Genomic DNA, 25,016 nt, shown 5'->3' with positions numbered 1-25,016 from the left:
GTTAGACTGTTGCGATCCATTACAATGCTGTACTGTAAACAGGCCAATAGAGTTCTATGGGCAGTGAGTTGACACATAGAATTATACTGCAATGTAACTGAGCAGTGAGCAATGTGAACTAGCCCTAAGTGCTCAATTACTGTTGCCAGCTATCTAGTAAATCCCATTCTCCTAATACTGACTGCTGTCTGCAAATCATGCAGCTTTATGCACTGATCACACCAAAATATGTCTGCAGGTTCTGATGCATGGTTATATAGAATGTAGCTTACAGAATGGCCATTCTATTCACTGGTGCTGTTCTATCAGTTTTGTATGTGTGCGTTTGGAGGGGGGCTGGTGTTACAGTGCTCCATTTAGCCTTAATCCGGCTCATCGACTTTACAAGGTTTCAGGAAGGATCAGTAAACTGTGTCTCTTAAATTTATTGTTAATTATCTCAGGATAATCTACTTTAAATGGGATTTCTTCTAGCTAGAAACATTGGACACCTCCAACAGCAAGATAAAGCCCGCTCACTTCCTGGCTGGATCATGATAGTATTGTGTTTCATGTGCTGGACATTCAAAATTTGCCATTAACTCTCCTTGTTTTCAAGGCACTGCTTTACAATGTAGTAGAGTCAGAGTCAAATGGCTCTGACTGTAACAACACTGACACAAAACGTACTGTGTTTATAGGAAAAACCCAGTTCTAAAATTAGCATTTCCTCAGAATTCAAACAAAATAATTTTTGGAAGCTGCTTATGCCCACACATGGTTAGCACTATGCAGTCCAAGTCTCTCAGCCAAGTTTTCAAACAGTCATAACAAGATTTTTCTCATGTTTATATCTCAAAGACTGGTTAGTGATCTTTATGTGTTATAAAAGCTAACATACAGCAGCCAACCTATAGAAACCTGATGGTATATAGATAAAATGCAATACTGATGAGTGACTGTGTTTCAGGTCATGGAGACTGTATACTTTAGACAACCCTAATCAAGAAGGTTTCATTAGCCTGGGTCGGTAGTACTTGTGCTTGGCAAGGTAACAGCTGTTCAGTATTACCTAGATTGCAGAGGTGTACAGCTCAGGTTTTGTCATTTACCTGTTCTAGCAAAAATTTAGCTATCTAGCCTCTTGATAGGATGACCTAATCTGGCCAAGGGTAGCAGAATCCTCCAGGAACACCGATACACACGTCTATTTTTAGTAATATCTAGGCTGGCAGTAGTGCACAAGGGAACAGTCTGTTCAGTGTAAAGGGTTTTATGATAGTTGTACGTTGACCCTTGGCCATGGAGAATAGCATTTTACTCATGTGGCCTCCTGGCCGCAATAGCAGCATAGGGGGCGATATTTTGGCTAGAAACGCAAAGAATCACTCGCGTTCCCATGCCTGTCGGGTCCTGACGGCGAAACCGGAAGTGGTCGCTGCCGGGGACTGGAGCATCGCAGAGGGCACCGATCAGCTGCAGGGGGCTAAGGGAATCCCCAGGTGAGTAAAACTCATTTTTTTACTAGACTTGAGGTTCACTTTAAGATAGAACATACTTACCAAGGGAGCATGTCTGTATATGGATCACTGATGAGGACAGAACTGTGCAGCTGACACACAATACCCTGAATGGTGTATGCAAGGACATGTAATACTCCAATGTATGAGTTATTGGGCTGGGGCCACAAGTTAGTCAATAAGCTCCAAAATCTCTTGCTGCAGAGAGATGAAAATATCTGGTTGCCTCTATATTCCCTTCAGACATCAAAGTTATTTAGTACAGGTTAAGCTAGGAGCAGTTATTCCAAGCTGAACTCATGGTAGCCGCTGAGAGATCTTGCAGCGCAATGCGTGCAGCAGAGTTTTTACTCCCCTCCCGGGGGATCCTGACATTGGCCGCCATTCTTCTTCCTCTCCTCCGAGGCTCTGCTTCCCCCTGGTGAGATTGCTGTCTGTCGTCATGACGACAGCCAGCAATCTCACTGTAGGGTTACAGCGCCACCCAGAGGACTGATGGAGAACTGCAGCGCTGGATCCCAGGGAGGTGGGTGATTGCTGGGGCTGCTGCAGATCTCTGCGGTGTGATTTTTTTCCCCAGGCTTTAGGGTCTAAAAGCATGCTAAAAAATTGCACCGCTTTTAGACCCTAAAATCCGGAAAGAATCAGACCGCCAAGGGGGTTAAGGCAATCTACCTGAACAGTAGTATAAATTTATACCACAGTAGTATTGCCACCTTACCTTCATTTTCAAGCTGCCTTAGCAGAGCTCACTGCAGACACACCTTATACCATGAGCTGAAGTATCTCACAATCTACGTGAACATTCATGGTTAGACATAAAATCAATGTGAACAGTATTTGGATGCCTTAGTGAGAAGATTGATTAACCTTCAGCTAGGCCAATTTTTCAGCAGATTAGAGAGAGTGAAACGAGTCTTTGTTCCACTCTTGAAAGCATGATGCCTTCTTTCCACATTGCTGATAAACTGTGAGGGAAGGCTGCAAGGTAGTTTAGCTTTGAAGATAGATGCCATTGTTTGTTGTTTTAAAAAGGTCTAGTAGTCAATGACAAAGGTCCAACTTTTGTTGTAGCCTTATTTTATGCATTAGTCCAGTTAATAATGTAGTGTTTTGTCAGTGCAGTTGGGTCTATGTATATGTTCTACTATTAGCTCCAGATCCCTGTAGAACACTAAACCCAACCAATTTGGCAGGTTCTGTTTGCAGCATATTGAGAACAATTGAGAGTATTTGACGTTATCATATAATCTATGAATTTGATTAGAACAATAGTGAATAATAATTAAAGATTGACATAATAAGCAATTACAACTAATCAACTTAGCTGAGCATACAAATGTGTGTGTGAATTTAGAATGAAGAAAGGAGAAAGCAAGGGTTGGGCTTAAATCAACTGAAAACATTTTCTAACTTGTATCAAATGTCCACCCTTCCAAATAGTAGGATAGCATTCCCTCTAGGCACGTATGCACATCACATCATTGTCACATATAGCCCAAAACAGTAGCTGCCACCTCAGGTACTTTACATTTTTAGGAGAAAACTCTATAAGTTGGTGGCAGATAAACCTTACTAATATAGTAGTCAGTTCTTATTCTGTGCACATAGGAAGCATGAAGATCTATTGTCCAAAGAGAGAGCCCCTTCTGCCAAAAACATCTCTGTCATGTCATGTGTAGAGAAATCAAAGGTAATGTAATCCTGGATTCTCAAAGAAGGAGAAAAACCTACATGCTAATTTTATTGCATTTTAACTAGTTTATGGTGGCAAAAGAGGTCAAATTTAGCTTCATCCATAGATAAACAGATCCCATAACAAGAAGGAAGTGATGTACGGATCTGTCCACCTTTCACTGCAATACTAAAGATGGCCACACACTATACAATAAAATGATCCGATTTTACAGTAATTCAATAAAAATGATCGGATCTCCCGAAAAATTCAAAAGTTTTTTTTCATTCGACTGAAAAATCCCCCCCCCCCCCAGACCCTGTGCGCTGCCTGGCAAATCAGTGCCAGGCAGCGCCGAGGGGCGGATCGGGACTCCCAATGACGTCCTGACGTTGGTGACGTCATCCCGCCCCATCGCCATGGCGACGGGGGAAGCCCTCCAGGAAATCCGGTTCTTTGAACGGGATTTCCTGATCGAAGCGGGCGGGGGGATGCCGCTGAGCAGGGCTCGCTACATGATTTTAAAAAAAAACCGCCAGGAGGGTTAAGGACCAGGCACTTTTTTTCCATTCAGAACACTGCAGCTTTCACGGTTTATTGCTCGCTCATACAACCTACCACCTAAATGAATTTTGACTCCTTTTCTTGTCACTAACAAAGCTTTCTTTTGGTGCTATTTGATTGCTGCTGCGATTTTTACTTTTTATTATATTCTTCAAAAAAGACATGAATTTTGGCAAAAAAAATGTTTTTTTTTAACTTTCTGTGCTGACATTTTTCAAATAAAGTAAAATTTCTGTATACAGCACGAAAAATGTGGACAAACATGTTTTTGATAAAAAAAAAAAACCCATTCAGCCTATATTTATTGGTTTGGGTAAAAGTTATAGCGTTTACAAACTATGGTGCAAAAAGTGAATTTTCCCATTTTCCAGCATCTCTGCCTTTTCTGACCACCTGACATGTTTCATGAGGGGCTAGAATTCCAGGATAGTATAACTACCCCCCAAATGACCCCATTTTGGAAAGAAGACATCCCAAAGTATTCACTGAGAGGCATAGTGAGCTCATAGAAGATATTATTTTTTGTCACAAGTAAGCGGAAAATGACACTTGGTGACAAAAAAAAAAGTTTCCATTTCTTCTAACTTGCGACAAAAAAAAAAAAAAATGAAATCTGCCACGGACTCACTATGCTCCTCTCTGAATACCTTGAAGTGTCTACTTTCCAAAATGGGGTCATTTGTGGGGTGTGTTTACTGTCCTGACATTTTGGGGGGTGCTAAATTGTAAGCACCCCTGTAAAGCCTAAAGGTGCTCATTGGACTTTGGGCCCCTTAGCGCAGATAGGCTGCAAATAAAATGCCACACATGTGGTATTGCCGTACTCAGGAGAAGTAGTATAATGTGTTTTGAGGTGTATTTTTACACATACCCATGCTGGGTGGGAGAAATATCTCTGTAAATGACAATTGTTTGATTTTTTTTTTACACACAATTGTCTATTTACAGAGATATTTCTCCCACTCAGCATGGGTATGTGTAAAAATACACCCCAAAACACATTATACTACTTCTCCTGAGTACGGCGATACCACATGTGTGGCACTTTTTTGCACCCTAACTGCGCTAAGGGGCCCAAAGTCCAATGAGTACCTTTAGAATTCCACAGGTCATTTTTGTTTCAAGACTACTCTTCACGGTTTAGGGCCCCTAAAATGCCAGGGCAGTATAGGAACCCCACTAATGACCCCATTTTAGAAAGAAGACACCCCAAGGTATTCCGTTAGGAGTATGGCGAGTTCATAGAAGATTTTATTTTTTGTCGCAAGTTAGCGGAAATTGATTTTAATTGTTTTTTTTCACAAAGTGTCATTTTCCGCTAATTTGTGACAAAAAATAAAATCTTCTATGAACTCACCATACTCCTAACGGAATACCTTTGGGTGTCTTCTTTCTAGAATGGGGTCATTTGTGGGGTTCCTATACTGCCCTGGTATTTTAGGGGCCCTAAACCGTGAGGAGTAGTCTTGAAACCAAATGTCGCAAAATGACCTGTGAAATCCTAAAGGTACTCATTGGACTTTGGGCCCCTTAGCGTACTTAGGGTGTAAAAAAGTGCCACACATGTGGTACCGCCGTACTCAGGAGAAGTAGTATAATGTGTTTTGGGGTGTATTTTTACACATACCCATGCTGGATGGGAGAAATATCTCTGTAAATGACAATTGTTTCATTTTTTTTACACACAATTGTCCATTTACAGTGAGATTTCTCCCACTCAGCATGGGTATGTGTAAAAATACACCCCAAAACACATTATACTACTTTTCCTTAGTACGGCGGTACCACGTGTGACACTTTTTTGCAGCCTAGGTGCGCTAAGGGGCCCAACGTCCTATTCACAGGTAATTTTGAGGCATTTGTTTTCTAGACTACTCCTCGCGGTTTAGGGCCCCTAAAATGCCAAGGCAGTATAGGAACCCCACAAGTGACCCCATTTTAGAAAGAAGACACCCCAAGGTATTCTGTTAGGTGTATGGCGAGTTCATAGAAGATTTTATTTTTTGTCACAAGTTAGTGAAAAATGACACTTTGTGAAAAAATAAATAAAAATCAATTTCCGCTAACTTTTGACAAAAAATAAAATCTTCTATGAACTTGTCATACACCTAACAGAATACCTTGGGGTATCTTTTTTTCTAAAATGGGGTCACTTGTGGGGTTCCTATACCGCCCTGGCATTTTACGGGCCCAAAACCGTGAGTAGTCTGGAAACCAAATGTCTCAAAATGACTGTTCAGGGGTATAAGCATCTGCAAATTTTGATGACAGGTGGTCTATGAGGGGGCGAATTTTGTGGAACCGGTCATAAGCAGGGTGGCCTTTTAGATGACAGGTTGTATTGGGCCTGATCTGATGGATAGGAGTGCTAGGGGGGTGACAGGAGGTGATTGATGGGTGTCTCAGGGGGTGGTTAGAGGGGAAAATAGATGCAATCAATGCACTGGGGAGGTGATCGGAAGGGGGTCTGAGGGGGATCTGAGGGTTTGGCCGAGTGATCAGGAGCCCACACGGGACAAATTAGGGCCTGATCTGATGGGTAGGTGTGCTAGGGGGTGAAAGGAGGTGATTGATGGGTGTCTCAAGGTGTGATTAGAGGGGGGAATAGATGCAAGCAATGCACTGGCGAGGTGATCAGGGCTGGGGTCTGAGGGCGTTCTGAGGGTGTGGGCGGGTGATTGAGTGCCCTAGGGGCAGATAGGGGTCTAATCTGATAGGTAGCAGTGACAGGGGGTGATTGATGGGTAATTAGTGGGTGTTTAGGGTAGAGAACAGATGTAAACACTGCACTTGGGAGGTGATCAGACGTCGGATCTGCGGGCGATCTATTGGTGTGGGTGGGTGATCAGATTGCCCGCAAGGGGCAGGTTAGGGGCTGATTGATGGGTGGCAGTGACAGGGGGTGATTGATGGGTGGCAGTGACAGGGGGTGATTGATGGGTGATTGACAGGTGATCAGTGGGTTATTACAGGGAAGAACAGATGTAAATATTGCACTGGCGAATTGATAAGGGGGGGTCTGAGGGCAATCTGAGCGTGTAGGCGGGTGATTGGGTGCCCGCAAGGGGAGGTTAGGGTCTGATCTGATGTGTAACAGTGACAGGTGGTGATAGGGGGTGATTGATGGGTGATTGATGGGTAATTAGTGGGTGTTTAGGGTAGAGAACAGATGTAAACACTGCACTTGGGAGGTGATCTGACGTCGGATCTGCGGGCGATCTATTGGTGTGGGTGGGTGATCAGATTTCCCACAAGGGGCAGGTTAGGTGCTGATTGATGGGTGGCAGTGACAGGGGGTGATTGATGGGTGATTGACAGGTGATTGACAGGTGATCAGGGGGATAGATGCATACAGTACACAGAGGGGGGGGGTCTGGGGAGAATCTGAGGGGTGGCAGGGTGATCAGGAGGGAGCAGGGGGCAGTTTAGGGAATTAAAAAAAAAATAGCGTTGACAGATAGTGACAGGGAGTGATGGATGGGTGATTAGGGGGGTGATTGGGTGCAAACAGTGGTCTGGCGGGTGGGCAGGGGGGGGGCCTGAGGGGTGCTGTGGGCGATCAGGGGGCGGGGGGGAAATCAGTGTGCTTGGGTGCAGACTAGGGTGGCTGCAGCCTGCCCTGGTGGTCCCTCGGACACTGGGACCACCAGGGCAGGAGGCAGCCTGTATAATACACTTTGTATACATTACAAAGTGTATTATACACTTTGTATGCGGCGATCCGGGTGCTAGTAACCCGCCTGCGCTTCCGAACGGCCGGCGGGTTACAGCGCGAGGTGGGCGGAGCCAGTCCCCGGCGGCCGATCACGTCACGAATGACGCGATCGCGCCGCCCATGCCCCTACAAGAACCGCCGCCTCTGTACATGCGGCGGTCCTTGCGTGGTCCACTTCCTGGCCGCCTCTGTGCGTTGGGAAGTGGTTAAAGAGACACTGAAGCGAAAAAAAATGTATGTTATCATGAATTGGTTGTGTATTAGGGGTAATTACTAGAACATTGGTAGCAAAAAAAAAATATTTTCATATTTTTATTTTCAGTTATACAGCTTTTTTTTTATTTTTATAACATTGCATGATTCTGTAATATTTGCAGTTTACACATTACTCAGCATTCTACAGGCCCTAAAAGTTTTTACAGAACAGGCAGTGAACTTTTGACCAGTCCTGAACTGTTCTCTGCAAAAGAAAAACACAATACAGCTGAGATAACCTAATCAGAAGTCAGAGCTCTCTGTGACTTTCAAAGTTGCAGAGCTCAATGGCAATTTGCATAGGTAACTGGAGTTTCTTAACTCTTCCTGTACTAGAAACAAATATTAGACTTATGTATCTGCTCCTAATGCTTTATTTCTTAGTTGTACTACACAACCAATTCAGTATATCATCATTTTTTTTTTCCGCTTAAGTGTCTCTTTAAATAATGCCCCCACACCAGTATGGTAGCCAGGTGTACCCCACTCCCTCGGCATACATATGATTAGGCCACCGGGAGATTTGGGCGCAAAGTAAAGCTGTCAAACAGCTCACCCTGCTCCTGCAAGAGTTCTGGAAGCGTTAAATACTATTCCCCCTCCAGGTCACCATGGATAGTGGAGAAAGATGTAATTCGGCTGCTTGCAGGCAAATTACAGTGTCTTTATAGTAATTTGTGTTCTGTCTTTTGACGACACCCATATTGCTCAGTAAACGCCCCTATAGCCTTAATTCCTATTACGACCTATGGCGGCACTGGCTGCGCCAAAATCCAGTGCAGTTTTCACAGAGCTACCCCCTCCCCCCCATGTGTGGTAGCCAGGTATAGGTACCCCCAGCATAAGAGGCCAGGAATAGGTGTAGCCAGTAATAGGTGGCTGCAGTATAGGTAGCCAGGAATAGGTGTAGCCAGCAATAGGTGGCCAGGAATAGGTGTAGCCAGTAATAGTTGACCGCAGTATAGGTAGCCAGGAATAGGTGTACTCATTAATAGTTGGCCTCAGTATAGGATGCCAGGAATATGTGTAGCCAGTAATAGGTGGCCGCAGTATAGGGGGGGCGTCTAGGGGCTGCTGTTGCAGGGAGATGGAACGCAAGAACAGGAAGAAGTAAGCAGTACACGCGCTCAAGACCCCGGCAAAGTGAGTATTTGTTTACCTCTGCAGCTGTTCATGTGCCCGCCGCTACATTGCATCCCCGCCACTGCTTCCCTCTTGGAAAGTGGTAAAACGTATTTGTGCATAGTATGATTACAATGTACAATCAAACCACGGCGTACCGATATACCGCCACTACCCTAGTGTCACTCCTATAGGAGTTGTGCATTTCACCTTGTAGCTGCCTTTTCACTATATTTACAGTAATCTACACATTAGTATTTCATCATAAATAGGTAGATTCTTACGAATTCCATTTACACCACTGATTTTAAAATATAAAGCTGTATAGTTTTTTTACACTTGTAAAGTGCTTTTCTCCCCAAAGGACTCAAAGCGCATGTAAATCAAACAGCTTTGCTTCAGCATTAAATGAAAGGCTTACATTCATCTTTGGAGTCCTTAGCATTAGTAAAATCCAACGTATGCAATACAGTCCAGTTCATTAGGCCAAAACCATCCAAATCAGCAGTTCATCGTGTGGTTCTGCTTCTCACAGTGCATCCAAACACATTTGTACAGGAGGTCAACAGCACACATGCTTCCTGCACAACATCCTTCATCATACTGCACCTGTGCTGCCTCTATATGCAAATTTTAGCAGAGCTTCTCTCTGCTCCACAGAAAGCCAGGTGTGTGAAGGCCCATCCTTCCTTTCCTCCCATTCCAAAGTCCGTCCCTGAAAAAAAGGTAACAAAAGGCAGCAAGTAGCTTGCTGCTACACAATACCTGGGCTCCTTCCCAGGTACACATGCAGCCCTTAAAGGGACCAAACACATCTCCCATCCAGGACCCAGCTCTGATGTTCCCTACACAGCTAATAGCCATATTTATATTGACAATTGTTGGAAGGGAACCTTAAATCCCTGAAAGAGTTACGGTAACATTCAGCTATGCAACTGACATTCTCTCTCCAGTCAGGACCCAGTCGGACTTAGCTCTCCTGAGACACAGGACAGACTGTGTCATTGAGCTGAGTCTGAGACATAACAATAAGTCTGCTTTTACACATTTTTATAACATAGGAGTAATTCTAGGAGTAAGTAGATAAACACAATTGTTTATATCATAAGTTTACTTTCACTTAACCTCTTGCTGACCGTGACACGCCAATGGGCGTGGCCGCGGCGGCAGCCCCAGGACCGCCTAACGCCAATTGGCGTAAAGTCCTGGGGCTCTGTTTTGCAGGAGATCGCTCGCAGGGTGTGCGCACATCTCCTGCTTGGGGGGGGAGCTCCAACCCGCCTTCAATCTCTTGCCGCTCGGAAGACTGTTAGACGGCGTTATCGCCGTCTATTTATATGGTGCAGCGCTGCAATCAGCAGCAGTGCTGCACTGGGGACAGCCGTGTGACACGGCTGTCCCCCTGGGGGACAAGAGAGCGATCGCCTCTCATAGGGTGAAGCCTATGAGAGCTGATCGCCATGATTGGCTGACTGGGGGGAGGGAGGGAGGGAGGGAAGGGGTTTAAAGGAACAAGTCTTTTTTTTTTTAAACACAAACAAAAATATTTATATAAAAAAAAATAAACATGGGGGGAGCGATCAGACCCCACCAACAGAGAGCTCTGTTGGTGGGGAGAAAAGGGGGGGGGGGGGATCACTTGTGTGCTATGTTGTGCTGCAGCTTGGCCTTAAAGCTGCAGTGGCCTTTTTTTTTACTAAAAATGTCCTTGTCACTTGGGGGGTTTAGCCCTGCAGTCCTCAAGAGGTTAAGGTTCACTTTATCTGGTATATTGAAAGTTCAGGCAACAAACAACTAACTGCAGGAAGAGAAACAAGATCTGTCAGTTTCAAGGTACCTTGTGTAACCATTTAGTACAGTGTGATTTTTTTTCCCCCCTTTATGTTGAAGAAAACCTGTCACCGTTTCACCAGCAGGTATGCACAGAAGGTCAAAACTACAATGACATTCCTGCTTGCATTATGTAACGGGACATTCCCTTACAAAGATTAATTACAGCTTTTGCATAGTACAGTAGTTGATAGAGTTTTGTGTGAAGAAGTATTGTTGGAGTCCCACATGTTTAAAGAGAACCTAAACTGAAAATAAAAAGTCAAAATAATAATTCACAGGTCATACTTACCTCCTGTGTAGTCTACTCCTCAATCTCTTTCTCCTCTTCTGCATCCCATTTGTCCACAGTGATCAATGGAATTCTCTGTCCTCCATTTTAAAAATGGCAATTACCCCATAACAGCTTCCTGGTCAGCACACTGTTAAGCTGTAATATCAGTAATATCACCCACTTGAGCCATAGGGAAACATGGACATTACCTTGCACATTCAGTTGTAACTGACAGCTGCTGATATATAACTGACAGCAACTGGTATATTTCAGTTCTGACAAAATATTGTCAGAACTGGAAGGGATCATTGTAAGAAGAAAATGGTGAGCTTCTGACAGGAACTGACGTGAGGTTACTATGTAATATTCATTTGTAGGTACATCATGTGTTTATTTCAAATAATTTTACTCGCTTCAGGTTCCCTTTAAGCTTTGAAGGCATGTCAGCTGGTGCACCTGCAGCTGAGATATACAGTATGTTGTTCACATACAGACCTCCCAGATTAAATGCTGCCCGGGTAGAATATCTGATCCTGACATTCTTCCTTAAACATACACTGTCAGTGGAATGAAGACTCTTCTCATGCTGGATTAGAGCTATGTATAGAGGATTGAGAAGGTCTGGATTAGGTAACATGGATTTATTGCCACAGTATGCACACAAATTGTTTGGATAGTTTACCTGCTTACAGGACACTGGCAACAGCTGCAGAGACCTTTCTCCAGTTACGTGCCATTGTGTCATAGCTATTGTCACGCGGAAGTCTCTGCCTTATTACTTACAGGATATTACTGAAGATTGCAGCATGACTGCTTTATCCACATTCTTCAGCATCTTCATTGGCACCTGAATAGTGGCTAGACTGTAGGACTACAGAACAAATCATTTGGTTTTTTTTCCCAAAATATTTATACAGACCTCCAGGATGGCAGATTCACTTTAATTATGTGGTGCAGGTCTTTGTACAGATGAGGTGTAATTGGCAGCATACTTTCAGCAAGAACTATATGCCAGTCACAGAAATTGTATGTTCCCTGCAGCATGTTCCCTCATGCACTCAGTGGAAGAATATATAGCGGAAGTGAAAGAGAAACCGTAACTAAGAATATAACTTCATCCCAATCAGTAGCTGATACCCCCTTTCCCATGAGAAATCTTTACCTTTTCACAAACGGATCATCAGGGGGCTCTGTATGGCTGATATTGCTGTGACACCCTTCCCACAGGGTGATGTCACGACCAAGGTTCTAACATCACACTGTGGGAGCCTTGTTGCATCTGTTTACAGCTGTTTCCAACTGACAAAAAGCAAGCAGCATCTCCTTCCACTAACATCACCTGCCAGCAGTAAACATGTCACCATGTGATAAATGTCAGAATGTAAATCAGGGAGAGGAAAGACTTTGCAATAGGCAAACGCTGACTAAATCATGTACACATAATTATTGTAAAAACGAAGCACTTTTTTTATTACATTATTTGCACTGGAGTTCCTCTTTAAAGGGATACTGTAGGGGGGTCGGGGGAAAATGAGTTGAAGTTACCCGGGGCTTCTAATGGCCCCCCACAGACATCCTGTGCCCGCGCAGCCACTCACCGATGCTCCGGCCCCGCCTCCAGTTCACTTCTGGAATTTCTGACTTTAAAGTCAGAAAACCACTGCGCCTGCATTGCCGTGTCCTCGCTCCCGCTGATGGCACCAGGAGCGTACTGCGCAGACCAAAGACCATACTGGGCTTGTGCAATACTTTCCTGGTGACATCAGCGGGAGCGAGGATGCAGCTGCGCAGGCGCAGTGGTTTTCAGACTTTAAAGTCTGAAATTCCAGAAGTGAACCGGAGGCGGGGCCAGAGCATCGGTGAGTGGCTGCGCGGGCACAGGATGTCTGCGGGGGCCATTAGAAGCCCTGGGTAAGTTCAACTCATTTTCCCCCGACCCCCCTACAGTATCCCTTTAAGTCAGTCAGAGAGAAAGATCATGGAGTGCATACTCTCCTGACCAGCATTTGATAGCAGAGCAGAGGTTGATTCATCAGCTTACATTTTGAAACTAAAAGCATTGCTAAGTTTAATAGCCTAAGCGCTCAAACACACTTGACAGCCTTTTCTAAGCGTTAGAGATTTGAAAAAGCTCTTGCTAATGCAATGCTATGGGAGATTTTTATGAAATCACATCGCTCAAGTGGGATCAAACCCATAGCATTACATTAGCAAAAGCTTTTCAAATCACAAATGCTTAGAAAAGGCTTAGTAACGTGCTGCTAGTGGTTTCCAGGGCTAAGGGTTTTTTATTCGCTGTTGGGAAGACCTCAGTTACCCAAAGTTCCTAATAATAATGTACGTAGTACCTGGAAAGGCTTCTTCACTTACATTCCAAAAAGAAAGAGAACAGTTGTGCTTACTGCTCCAAGATATTATATACTATTATTTCTCCTTGTAATAATGATAATGATAGATTACTGTTAGCCAAGCCATACATGATAAAGGATGAGTGTTGCCAAACAAACCCTGCCAAGAATTAGAGAAACTGGCCACCAATCCACCTAAAAAGAACATCTCAACAATCATTGTTTTTAATGCACAATTTTTTTTGTATTCTTTAAAGCTAACCTGAAGGGAAAATAAACTTATGTGATGATTAATTGTGTTTAGGCTTTACTAAAGGTAAATATAAAATAGAACGGAGTGTCATATTTTTATGTTCAGTTTAAGGGATTTATTTTAAGACTTTATTCTTAACCTCAGCCATGAGAAATCTGACTTGCTGAAAGGAAAAATAAAACGTAACGACCCTTTGAACTTTCTTGTGCAAAAACCTTATCAGAAGCCTTCTCCCAATTTTGCTCAGCTGTTTTGGTTTCTGTATACAAGAATTCGACTGAATTCGACAAGTTGTTTGATGCAAATAATTCTGACTTGATGCAAATTGCACGCTAATGTTATCCAAATCTGTGCGGCTTGAAAACAGACCCCTGGTATAAAGCAGCTGCAGGACTTGATTGATCCATGTTTACACAGCAAATTAGGCATTAAAGAAAATTGCATAAATCTGCATCTGCATTTAATGAGCTCAGCGGCAAATATAACCCTTTAGAGCCTGCGCACACTCGTTTCTGTCCACAGCTGACAGAAGCCCATTAGTGTGCTCAGGCCCTTAGGGTCAGGAACCAGATAGAAAAACATCAGCTCTGCAGGAAAGGTCCTTAAAGCTAGAGGGCAGCAGCTGTGAAACAAAGGCAGCAAATTCAGCAGCTCTGGGAATCAAGGTGAGGTGACACTGTGTAGTAATAAAATTACGCATATGATGGAAGAGAATGGCAGAAATGTTTGCTTTAACTATATAAACAGAACATTTCTTTATGCTGTAATATAACATAAATTTTACCTTACGACAATCAACAAATGTTACCCACCTGAACTGTCCTGGCTTAATATGGCCTCGTTCACATCGTCACATGCAGATGGCCGTGCGATCGGAACGCAACGCGTACGATCACACGCCATCTGCGTTTCCATGCGTTGCATGGCTGATCCCATTTACTGTAGTGAATGAATCAGCCGTGCGTTTTGCTAAAAAATGTGTGCAGCATGCTTTGCCACACTGCACTGGTATGCAATGCATGCAATGTGAACATCACACTGATGTTCATGCGTGTCTGCCTCCTACACGTGTTACCGAAATACAGATGGCAACATGTACAATATGAATGAGGCCATAGTGCAAGAAAAGTAAATATTAAGACTCAGATACCTATTTTTATTCCTGTTTTTCTGTTCACAGTTCCACGTCATGAAAACAACATATTTTCCTATTTTGATGTGGAAAGAGGTCTGAGTGCTGATGAGTTTGATGAAAATGATGATCCAGGTAATAAAATAATTAAGTAACTGTTTGTTCTCAACTCTTGTCCCTTCATTTGTCTGCTGGAAGATTACTAATCAGTGATGGTCAATGGTCATGTCTAGTAAACTCACAGAGAAGCATGTGACCAGTTTGGTCAGGTGATAGATACTGTATGTAAGCCTCTGATTTGCTAGTCATGATCATGTGCTAAAGCAGGATGTGATCGCAGCAAAGCAGATCTTTGCAAATCTATCAGCTAATCAACCAATCACATGCTTCTCCATGAGTTTTCATAAACTTGATCATCACTATTTACTACTAGTTACTGCTTCAACAGCCAGCAGTGTATAATGTTGTGAGTAGCATCTGCTCCATGATAGAATTGCTGATGGAAAGTATTGCTGGCTTGTAATTGGCAGACAGATATCAGGTCTGTGGTGTGACTGAAGAAGCTACCTACATCACTTATTCTTTTTTTTTTTTTTTTTTTTTGCTGCTTTTAACCCTGGGAGGGTGGGGCATAAATGTAGTATTCTCTAAGATTTTATGTGCTGTAACAAATAAACCGTATTTTGTAAATAATGGTATACCTGGTTTGTTAGAAAGCTGTTATCCTTTATCCTTCTCTTTTTCAGGGGTTTTTGTTCATAGCTGTAATTTTGACCATGGACTGTGTGGCTGGATAAGAGATAAAAACAACGATTTACACTGGGAACTAGTCAGAGATCCATTAGGTAAGTTTTTCCCATTCAATACATACCCCATGGGGCATGGTCATAGTGCATTGTGGGTGGGGCCAAATAATAGCCATGACATAACAGAATGCTGCAGACACTATATTAATGTGTAACACTTGTTTTACCCATACATTAAGCCTCTGGTATGACTGGGGCACAAGTAAACATCACTACTCATGCCAGTGTCATGGTCATATGCTTCTAAAGAAAAAGACTTATACAAATTAAAAAAAAACAAAATCATTTATTAAGCAGCAGATATTACCAACAATAGGCATATATAAGAAAAATGCAGATATTACCAAAGACCAGCAGATAATACAAACAACATACAGATATTTTTGGCAAAATATGGGGCATGCTACATGTCGCATTATATGTGCATATTCACTTACTTAGCAAGTAATCAGTGGGCCACAGCAAAGCATTAGATGGGGCTCCCTCTTTGCCAAATATACATTAAAAAAATCCTAACTACTGAACGAACAGCCACATGAGACATAATAAAATAACATACTTAGACTGTAGGTGTCCCCCAGTAACATGATTATGAAGCATGTGTCCACCAATAACTTAATTATGCAGCATGTGTTCCCCTGATAACATACAGTACTTATTCGATACTTTAGCCAGGCTGATGTAAGTCCCAATATTATAATTAGGCTGCAGGCTTCTCCCAGTGACAATTAAGATGCATGTGTGCCCTATTAACATAATTATGCAGTATGACCTCCAGAAACTTAATAGAAACTTAATAATCTGCAATTATTACATAATTAGGCTACAGGTGTCCCCATATATCATAATTATGCTACGGTTATCCCCCAGTAACATAATGATACTGTGGTTGTCCCACAAAATGACATCAGATGGAGATGGAGACACAGCTGCTGCTGCTTCAGCAGCTTTTTTCCAGGATCCATTCCAACTGAAGCTTCTCTTTTTTGCGCCACTTTCCCGAGTACTCATACACATATGTGCGTGAGAAAAAACATTGTCAACTGTGAGGAAAAAGCTTGTGGCAAAGCCACATGGCTCTTGGGCAGCTGCACAGGCATTAGTCTGCCCCTGCCTGAACCAGTGACATGTTACCAGACAGCAGAGACTGTAGAGGGAGAAGTCTATGCAGCTTACTAGGGGAAACTACACCAATTACCACACAAATTAGACCAGTAAGCTGCAGGTCTGTAATAGTGCACCACTGTCTCTCTCTCTTCTGGCATCAACACGTGCCAGGATTGTGCGAGTCAGAGGAGTGGTTAAACAACATTACTAATGGCAGAACAGAACATTGAGAGTTCACCTGTAGGGGTGTAATAATTTGATAACATATTAAATTAACATATTTAACATTTTTTTTGTGGTTTTAGGAGGACAATATCTAACCATTATGGAGCCTAAAGGAAAGTATGGAAAAGTAGCACGCTTAAACCTTTCTCTTGGACATCAATCACATTCTGGGGACTTGTGCCTGTCATTCAGACACCTCATGTCTAAGGAGAATTCTGGGAAACTACAAGTCTATGCACGGAGGTCTGGCGGACATGGGCCTCCTGTGTGGAGCAGGAGTGGAGGTCTAGGGTGGGGAGAGACAAACATAACCCTGCCTGGGTCTGGAATCAAAAGTGTAAGTAGAATACCACTTCATTCATATTGTATAGCAATAACTTGATTGTTTGCAGAGACCATTTAGAGTTAACCTTGTTATAATGCATTATGCATACACGTGTTGTTCCTAATCATCTTTACTGCTAATGGTAACCTTCTGAATGTCAGTATTCACTATTAACATATATCTATATTTCTTTCTTCCTTTTAAGACCTAATAGCACATCTGGGAGATATTAAACTAACAAATTTAGATACTTACCTCAGGAGAGGGAAACCTCTGGATCTTAGAGAGGCTTTACTTATCCCTCCGTTCCATTGCTGAGACCCCTGAAGTTTCCGAGCTGCTGCTCAGTTTTGCTGGAAAGAGCCAAGCCCGCTTGGCTCCAGGCTACTGTGCAGGCACAAGCCGTCTTGCTGATGGGGTGGGGGGGGGGGGATAATAGTCGGCATCGTTGACAGCATCAGACCAGTTAGGCCACTACTAGGGCAGCCAGCGACATTGGGATACACCTGTACACACTTTCGGCCCGAGGACCAATAGAGCGGTTTCACCCACGATTTTCGCTTCCAAGGAATGGCCTGTGATTCCTAACGTGCTAGGCTAATGCAAGCCTGTGGTAGCGATTCCCCAGGAGCGATTTGCCAAAATAGTAGTTGATATGCATGCAGCATTTTCAGAGTGATTTCATTCAGGGAATGCAGGGTCCAAAATCGCATTCCCTGAAATTGGTCTGGAAATCGCTCTGTGTTATGGTAAGTGCAAAAATCATGTTAGTGGTTTTTATGGGGATTTCTGATTTCTAGTTCGTGGATCCAGTTAATATAATGGTGAATTAGGCCTGAAAACCACTAGTGAACCCACTTGAGTGATGTGATTTTGTAAAAATCCCTTATAGCATTGCATTAGCAAGAGCTTTGCAAATCACTAGCGCTTAGAAAAGGTTGCTAGTGGGTTTGATCCCTTATGGTTTTAGCTGAGGACCTAAGGTGTGTATGTTGGAGAGCCATGACTGCCAAGTCATAAACAGCTCAAACACGCTGCTCTTCTGAGCTTTATGTTTTTTCATCTTGTAACAAACATGGAAATAACAAAAAGTCATTTTCCTTCTAAGCTCATACCATACAAGATTATATGGGGTTTCCCCACTGAAAAAGGCATTTATTATCTCTGTGAATAGATTAGTTATGAGGCTAACAAAACAAATCGATTTTGAACTTGCCAGGACTATGAACTTTCTTTAACAAAACATGCTTTGCTTTGCAGATTATTTTCAAAGCAGAAAGAGGTAGAGATCGGACAGGACGAGTTGGCCTTGATGATGTCATTTTGAAAAGAGGACAGTGCTATAAAGCATGAATGGCAGCTAACGTGTATGACAACCCAATAGAAAAGAGGGGCAGGAAAGTGGACGTACATCACCAAAGCTGTTGTGAAACCAGAGACAAAAATAATTAAAACTAAAAATTGCAGGAGAGGAGGTCCTAAAACCCAACAGGTGCTCCGTTTAGAAGACGACAACAGGCACAAGTGCTTGGAGATTGTCTGTTTTCTACGAACATTTCAATGTGCTGCTTTTTCGAATACTACACACACTACCAAAGACCATTTTCTGAGGAACTGAACTTATTCAGAAGGAACCAGTCTGGTGTGGTGTGGACATTTTGAAATAAGTGCTCAAGCTTCTGACAACATTGGCACCACTGAGAAGTCCAAGTCAAACTCCACCTGTAGTGGAGGAAAAAGCTTTGTAAATGCATATTGTATACTGAAGTATTTATCAACAGAGATGAACTACACATTTTTTATAATGGGTATAGCATGTTAATAAATTATGGTGAATAATTGTCAACATGCATTCAGTCTGAAAGTCCTATTGGTGCTTTTAGTAGGCTACAAATGTTGCACATTAATTCTTTGTGGAAGCATAATCTATATTGGAGTCCTTTTACTCTGGAAAAGGCATACAAGAAAATATTTGCAGCTGTGATTTTTGTTTCCCTTTCAGTTATTTGTCAGTATTCACTCAGTAGACTCAGTGCAAGAAATGTTATTTTTAATTTGTTTTTTAAACATGACACCATTTTGTTTAAACATCTGGTCCTCTGTGCATGAGAATTCTGGGAAATTCTGTACGCCAAAGAAATGAATCACCATGGTTGCAAGGCAGCATAGTTTACATTTTTACAAACTCATAGCTGGCTGTGGATGGAATTGTAAATTGGATATTATCAGCAATTACCAAGTGGATTCTGTAACAACCAAACATGTAATATTCATAAAAATGTGACAGAGTAATTGGGTAGATGAGATGCTGGTAGTGGCATACATAATATGGAGATACATTTGCACTTGTTTTTAGTGTTGACTAAAGAAAAACTCATAAAAACAGCTATGGAGTTATCAAAACAGGAGGGCTAATGACAAGAAAGACCTTACCTAGGAGGATAATTAGTAATTGTGTAGGATTGGTGTGGGGGAGACACTGCAGAGCTGCTGCAGGGAGGATACATGGGAACTCACATGGTTAAATGGTGTGGCAAGTGTGTATGTACATCACAGTAATGGTTTAAGAGAATTATATCTATTTTGTCTGTTAGCATAGTTCAAATATATCCATTGTAACAATGGGCTCTATTCACAAAACTTCTCATACATGACTTATCACCTAATTGATAAAAATCATCTTTCAGCACATTTACAAGCAAAATAATCAATCAAAGCAAGTTGTTCCTTCATTATTTTCAATATTACTTTTCTTACCTTAGTCATATTATATTTGTGCTCTTTGGGAGCTTAAACAAGTAACATCGATAAGGTGAAAACAGGTGAAAAAGCTTTGTGAATTACGCCCAATGTGTTTGTATGGTTGGAGTTCCTAATCAAGAATTGCACAAATTTGTGAAAACAATGGAGACAAGAATTCATAGCCCACACAGATCTGGTTGTGAACAAATACTGTACATAGAAGTGAGCAATTTGATGAACCTAAACTGTATATAAAATTAGCAGTCAGCAGGCTCATTGCTTCTTAGCTGTTAGTCTGCCACTTTCCTTTTCTGTTATGGTTAGAAAATCCATAACTTGTGATTATGCTGACTAGATACTACCTGGCAAAGTGCATGCTGGGGGAATGACATCAGCAAAGGCTGCAGGCAGCCCAGAAAGGAGCACAGCACCATCTTTGTAAAGGCGTATTGTCCCAGTCTTGTCCAGTGTCAGATTGGCTGCACCCAGTTACACCACCCACATGCCTTTAACTTTCACTTTAGCAGCCTTATTTTTTCATTATGCAAGTTAGTTTCTACATAGAATACTCTGTATGTAACATGCCAATCACTCTAGCTGAAAATTCTTTCTGTACATATATATTTATGTGCATGTGTTAAATATTATAGCACTCTGACGTGCTTAGAAAATAATGGAGAAATGACAGCATGGATACAAAAATGAAATGCATCATCACCTTAAAAAATGTATCTACACTAGACTACACATCTCTAATAGGTAGAAGTGAAATTTAGGGCCTGAGGTATGAATGGTGCTCCTATTATGTCATGTTTGGCAATGTTTAGCACTGACTGGATTTGCAGTAACAGAGGTGGAGCTTAGTGGGAAGCTGGTGGGTTTTACATCAGCACAGTGTCATCAGATATCTCAGATGTACAGAGGAGGACTTGCTGTACTGCAACAGCCATGGCTCAGAGAGCAGGTCAGAGACATGAAGAGCCAGACACAGCAGGTCTACTTGTGGCCCATGTGTTGCTTAGCAAATTGTTAGACTCAGCGCTCATATACAGTACCAGCAGGTCATGGCTGCCCCACACTTTACCTACATAGAAATGGGAACACAGCCTGAAGAAAGCTGGACACCTCAGTCTCTTCAATCATTTACATGCACATTGTTTCTAATGTGCAATTGTATACAATCCCTTCAACAATTTGTTCTTTATAGTAAACTCATCATACATAAGTGTGCCATTATTATATAAAAGGGTACATGATGTTTATGTAGGGAAGAACAACTAGATTGACATTTACCTCTACCACAATAAGTGTGAAATTTAGTTTTGCATGTAAATACATTGGCCATAATTTACAAAAGTTCTTAAGGTACCCATATACTCATTGAGTTTCCCATTCAATTCCTCCTGCTGGAAATGGATTCCCCCATTAAGGCTGCAGTTTGCTTGATTTTCAATAGATGTCCTGCTGGAATCTATTGAAATTTGATGTGCTGTGTGTGGTAGGAGTTGATTCCTTTCTGATTGGATCCCTGTCAGATAAGAATCAATCGCTTTACCACATCAGGTAGTGTATGGTCAGTTTAGCTCAGAGAACACTGGCGATGGTAAGTGATGCTGGATGGAACATTGACTGCTATTAGGTGGCACACATTTACAACACTCAACTGTGTCATATCAGATCATGCCTAACATTGCTGATAGGCCAGTGAGCTTTCAGTGGTCTGATACGAATCAGCCAACTTTGGTGCATCGCTAGGCAGAGCATTTGGGTGCCGCCAAAGGCCATAATGAGAATTGCTATGCAGCAGCGACAGCCGGAACTTAAAGGAATACTATCGATACCAAAGTGTTCTAAAATGACAGTGTGCAAATAATGTCTAAGTAGCTGTGTAAACATTTTCCTACTTTTCATGTTAAATATCAGAGGCAAAAGCTGTAATTTATTGAGGGTAGGATTTAGCTATATTGGGACAAATCAATTGCAGAAGGGGTGTCTGCTTCAATGCACAGCCAGAGCTGCATATCAGACTACAGAAAGCAAATATCAAACATATCAAACTCTGAAAGCAAAAACAGTATGAAAAGCTGTGACAATTAGTTACATTTTCTCTGCTCTCTTCAGACACGTCAGTCAGAAACACAGGAGCTGCAGCTGTTGGGAGCTCTCTTCTCTGTCACACACAGAGCTACACACAGAGTTAACTGATCAAGTGTGAGGGGAATTCCCCTCTCCTCATGGCTCAGTCAGCCGTCAGTTTTGACGTCAGTAAACTTTGAATGTATATTGATAACAGTAAACAAAGAGGTTGCTACTAAAATGTATACACCAGTCCTCAGCAGCACTTCCCAAACAATTCCTGTGTCAATTGAAAAAAAATATGCGAATCGATAGTATTCCTTTAAATAAAAAAAAAGGTAATTTGGTTGCTGGCAATACTTAGTGCCAGAATTGCGTATCCCCCCCCCCCCCTTCCCCGCCAATGTGCGACAACTCTGAGTGGAAATAGCATTAATGCCACCCAGGAGTTTGGCCATGGCCATTTCTGATATGGTCCAGGCAATCTTTTGTCCTATTTGCACCAGTTTTGAATCAATTTAGGCCAGGTTTGCAGACTTATTTATGTTCTCCAATCTGAGAGCTTAATAAACATTCTGGGTGTATTTGGCATTTGGATGATATTTATGAGGAATGCGCCACAACTGGTATACATGCATGTAGGTGTGATGTAGTCATGCATGTTGTTGCTTGTTGCTGTGCATGGGTTTCAAGTCTGCAACATGACAATGCAACATGCATGGTATTTTTTTTTAGAACTGTACTGTATTGGTATGAGCAAGCAACGTTTCTATTACTTTTGACATGTCTTTATATGTTTCTGCACTGGATAGTAGGAAAAGGCAGGACAGTGTCCATAGTGTGACCAGGCCTTTACTGTGGATGATAATGAGTAACAGCCACTGCCAGAAATGACTGTTTTTCTAATTAAGAATGTTTTTATCCATCAGTCATCTGACATTCCAGTTCACAGCTATCAAATGCACCAGAGGGATGATCAATATTATAGGCATACTATTTCTGTAGCCAGTTCTGTGTATTCAATAAACAGAATTGTTTTCACACCATCTACAGTACTGATCATATTTATTTCTTATGCAGATCATTTTATTTATGACGCTCTGTGACATTGTACAGTAGGGGACATAATTTATCAGTCAGTGCCAGCATGAGCTGTAAGCCAACTCTGACATGGCAGATGTCCTAATGGGAAAGACAGCATATATACTGGGAAACTGTAAACCATATATCCTCGGTTAGAAGTCGAGACATTTAGGTCTAACTCACTAAAGAGAAGTACGCCAGACCTAAATGTATGACTTGTAGCTAGGATGGGGAGCTCTCTCTCTCCCTAAATCTCTATGGCCACCTCTCTTTCCCTGTGTTCCCCAAAGGTGTCTATGTCTCCTCCCCCTCACCAAGTGCATATATGTAGAGCAACCACAGCGAAACACACCTTAGTCTCCTCTTCAGTTCTTCTCAGTCAGCATGCACCAGCCTTTGTTGACTTCCGATGTCACGTGTCGTGCATTGGAAGCCAACAGAGGGACGCTGGTGCACACGCAACACCTGAAATAATGGTGAATACTATATACTGAGTTGTGTCCATAGCTGAACCCTGTGAGAAAAATGCTAGCGCATCACAAGGGGAGGTGACTCTCTTAAAGTGGTCTGAAATGCAGCATTTCTTCTTTGATCTAAAAGATTCCTTACAGCCTTAAACCTACTAGCATTCAAACAGTTAAACACAGCACTTTGTCCTGCCATGGAAACTAAGCCCCTTCAGCTTAGGATCCAATTCGAAGTGAAGATAACATTATTTTTTGTTTACATTCCTCAGTTGTTACATGGTGTATAACAACTGAAAATTAACTCTCTGTGCTTCAAGCATTCACACAGTTAAGAACAGCTCACTAGAAGATTTTAATATATAATAAAAAGCAGCTTAAATAAAATGCAATGGGGGGGCGTGGCTTGACGCCGTTCAGAGATGGCCGCTTGAATTCAGAGCTCCTGCTCCCCGCTCACTAGAAGCTACATTTCCTGGCTTAATCCACCTTGCTCCTGGCTATGAGAAGCACGAGAAGCAGCCAAGCCTCCACGGCAGACCCCAAGACACTCCAGACAACAAGTGGACGAGTCATCCCGGAGATCTTCAAACCACACAAAGGCAGCACGCAGGCCGCCAAGATGGCGCCGGCTAAGGAGAACGCATCAGCGCACTCATCCCCCGGCTCCTCTCCCCCGACAACTACTAAGGTTGGTGACGCACAAGACAGACCTTCCACTTTGGCAGACATCAGGGCCATGGCGAATGACATTAAAAACTCGCTTCATTCTGCGATAGCAGATGTGCGCAGTGAAGTGGTCGCCATCGGTGCAAGACTCCACTCCCTCGAAGCTGCGGGCGCCAAAAGGGACTCGCACATAGTGACTCTGCAACGGACAGCTCTGGTCCATACCTCACTACTTACTGACCATTCTCGACACCTTGAGGACCTCGATAACAGAGGACGTCGATGCAATATTCGAGTCAGGGGAGTCCCGGAGTCCGTAACTACAGATCAGATCCCTAAGGCCCTGTCCGCCATCTTCAACAACCTCCTAGAACGGGACCCGGAGACCACCATAGATTTTGTTAGGGCACATCGCGCCCTCAAGCCTCGTACAGCTGATAATGACCTACCTCGTGATATAATATGCTGCCTGGCCTCATTCCCAACAAAAGAGGAAATTATGCGTGCTGCCAGAAGTCAGGATGAAATCCTCTTTAATGAGACTCAAATTCATTTATACCAAGACCTTTCCAACATCACCTTAGCTAAAAGGAGGGCCCTGAAGCCACTTTTAAAAGCCATTAAACACAAGGGCCTTACATACCGCTGGCGCTTCCCCTTCGCTTTGACGGTCTTCACTGGAGGCAAGATGTTCGCACTCAGAGACAACGCCGGCCTAAAAGACTTCTGCCTGGACTTAGAGATTCCTGTCCTCAAGATTCCTAACTGGGATGGCATGTCGCAGACCCCCACTGTGGGTCCCCGGGACACGCGTAAGCCGAGTGATTTGACGCCAATAGATGCTTCCTGTTC

The 25,016-nt window shown here is 42.7% G+C and overlaps 1 protein-coding gene across 6 annotated transcripts in view; it reads left to right on the top strand.

The window, feature by feature from the left end:
• The window catches only part of NPNT (nephronectin), a 144,420-nt gene extending 121,426 nt beyond the window's left edge, over nucleotides 1-22,994 (top strand). For all 6 annotated transcript variants that reach the window (XM_068231325.1, XM_068231300.1, XM_068231308.1 and 3 more), the window contains 4 exons: nucleotides 14,716-14,802; nucleotides 15,414-15,512; nucleotides 16,886-17,142; nucleotides 18,391-22,994. In XM_068231325.1, the coding sequence (XP_068087426.1) occupies nucleotides 14,716-14,802; nucleotides 15,414-15,512; nucleotides 16,886-17,142; nucleotides 18,391-18,483 (536 nt within the window). In that variant the 3' untranslated portion in view covers nucleotides 18,484-22,994. The remainder of the gene's footprint in view (nucleotides 1-14,715; nucleotides 14,803-15,413; nucleotides 15,513-16,885; nucleotides 17,143-18,390) is intronic.
• Nucleotides 22,995-25,016: the final 2,022 nt, after the last annotated feature.

Source organism: Hyperolius riggenbachi, chromosome 1, assembly GCF_040937935.1.
Source record: "Hyperolius riggenbachi isolate aHypRig1 chromosome 1, aHypRig1.pri, whole genome shotgun sequence".
NCBI lineage: Eukaryota > Metazoa > Chordata > Amphibia > Anura > Hyperoliidae > Hyperolius > Hyperolius riggenbachi.
This window is presented reverse-complemented; position numbering and strand designations above follow the sequence as displayed.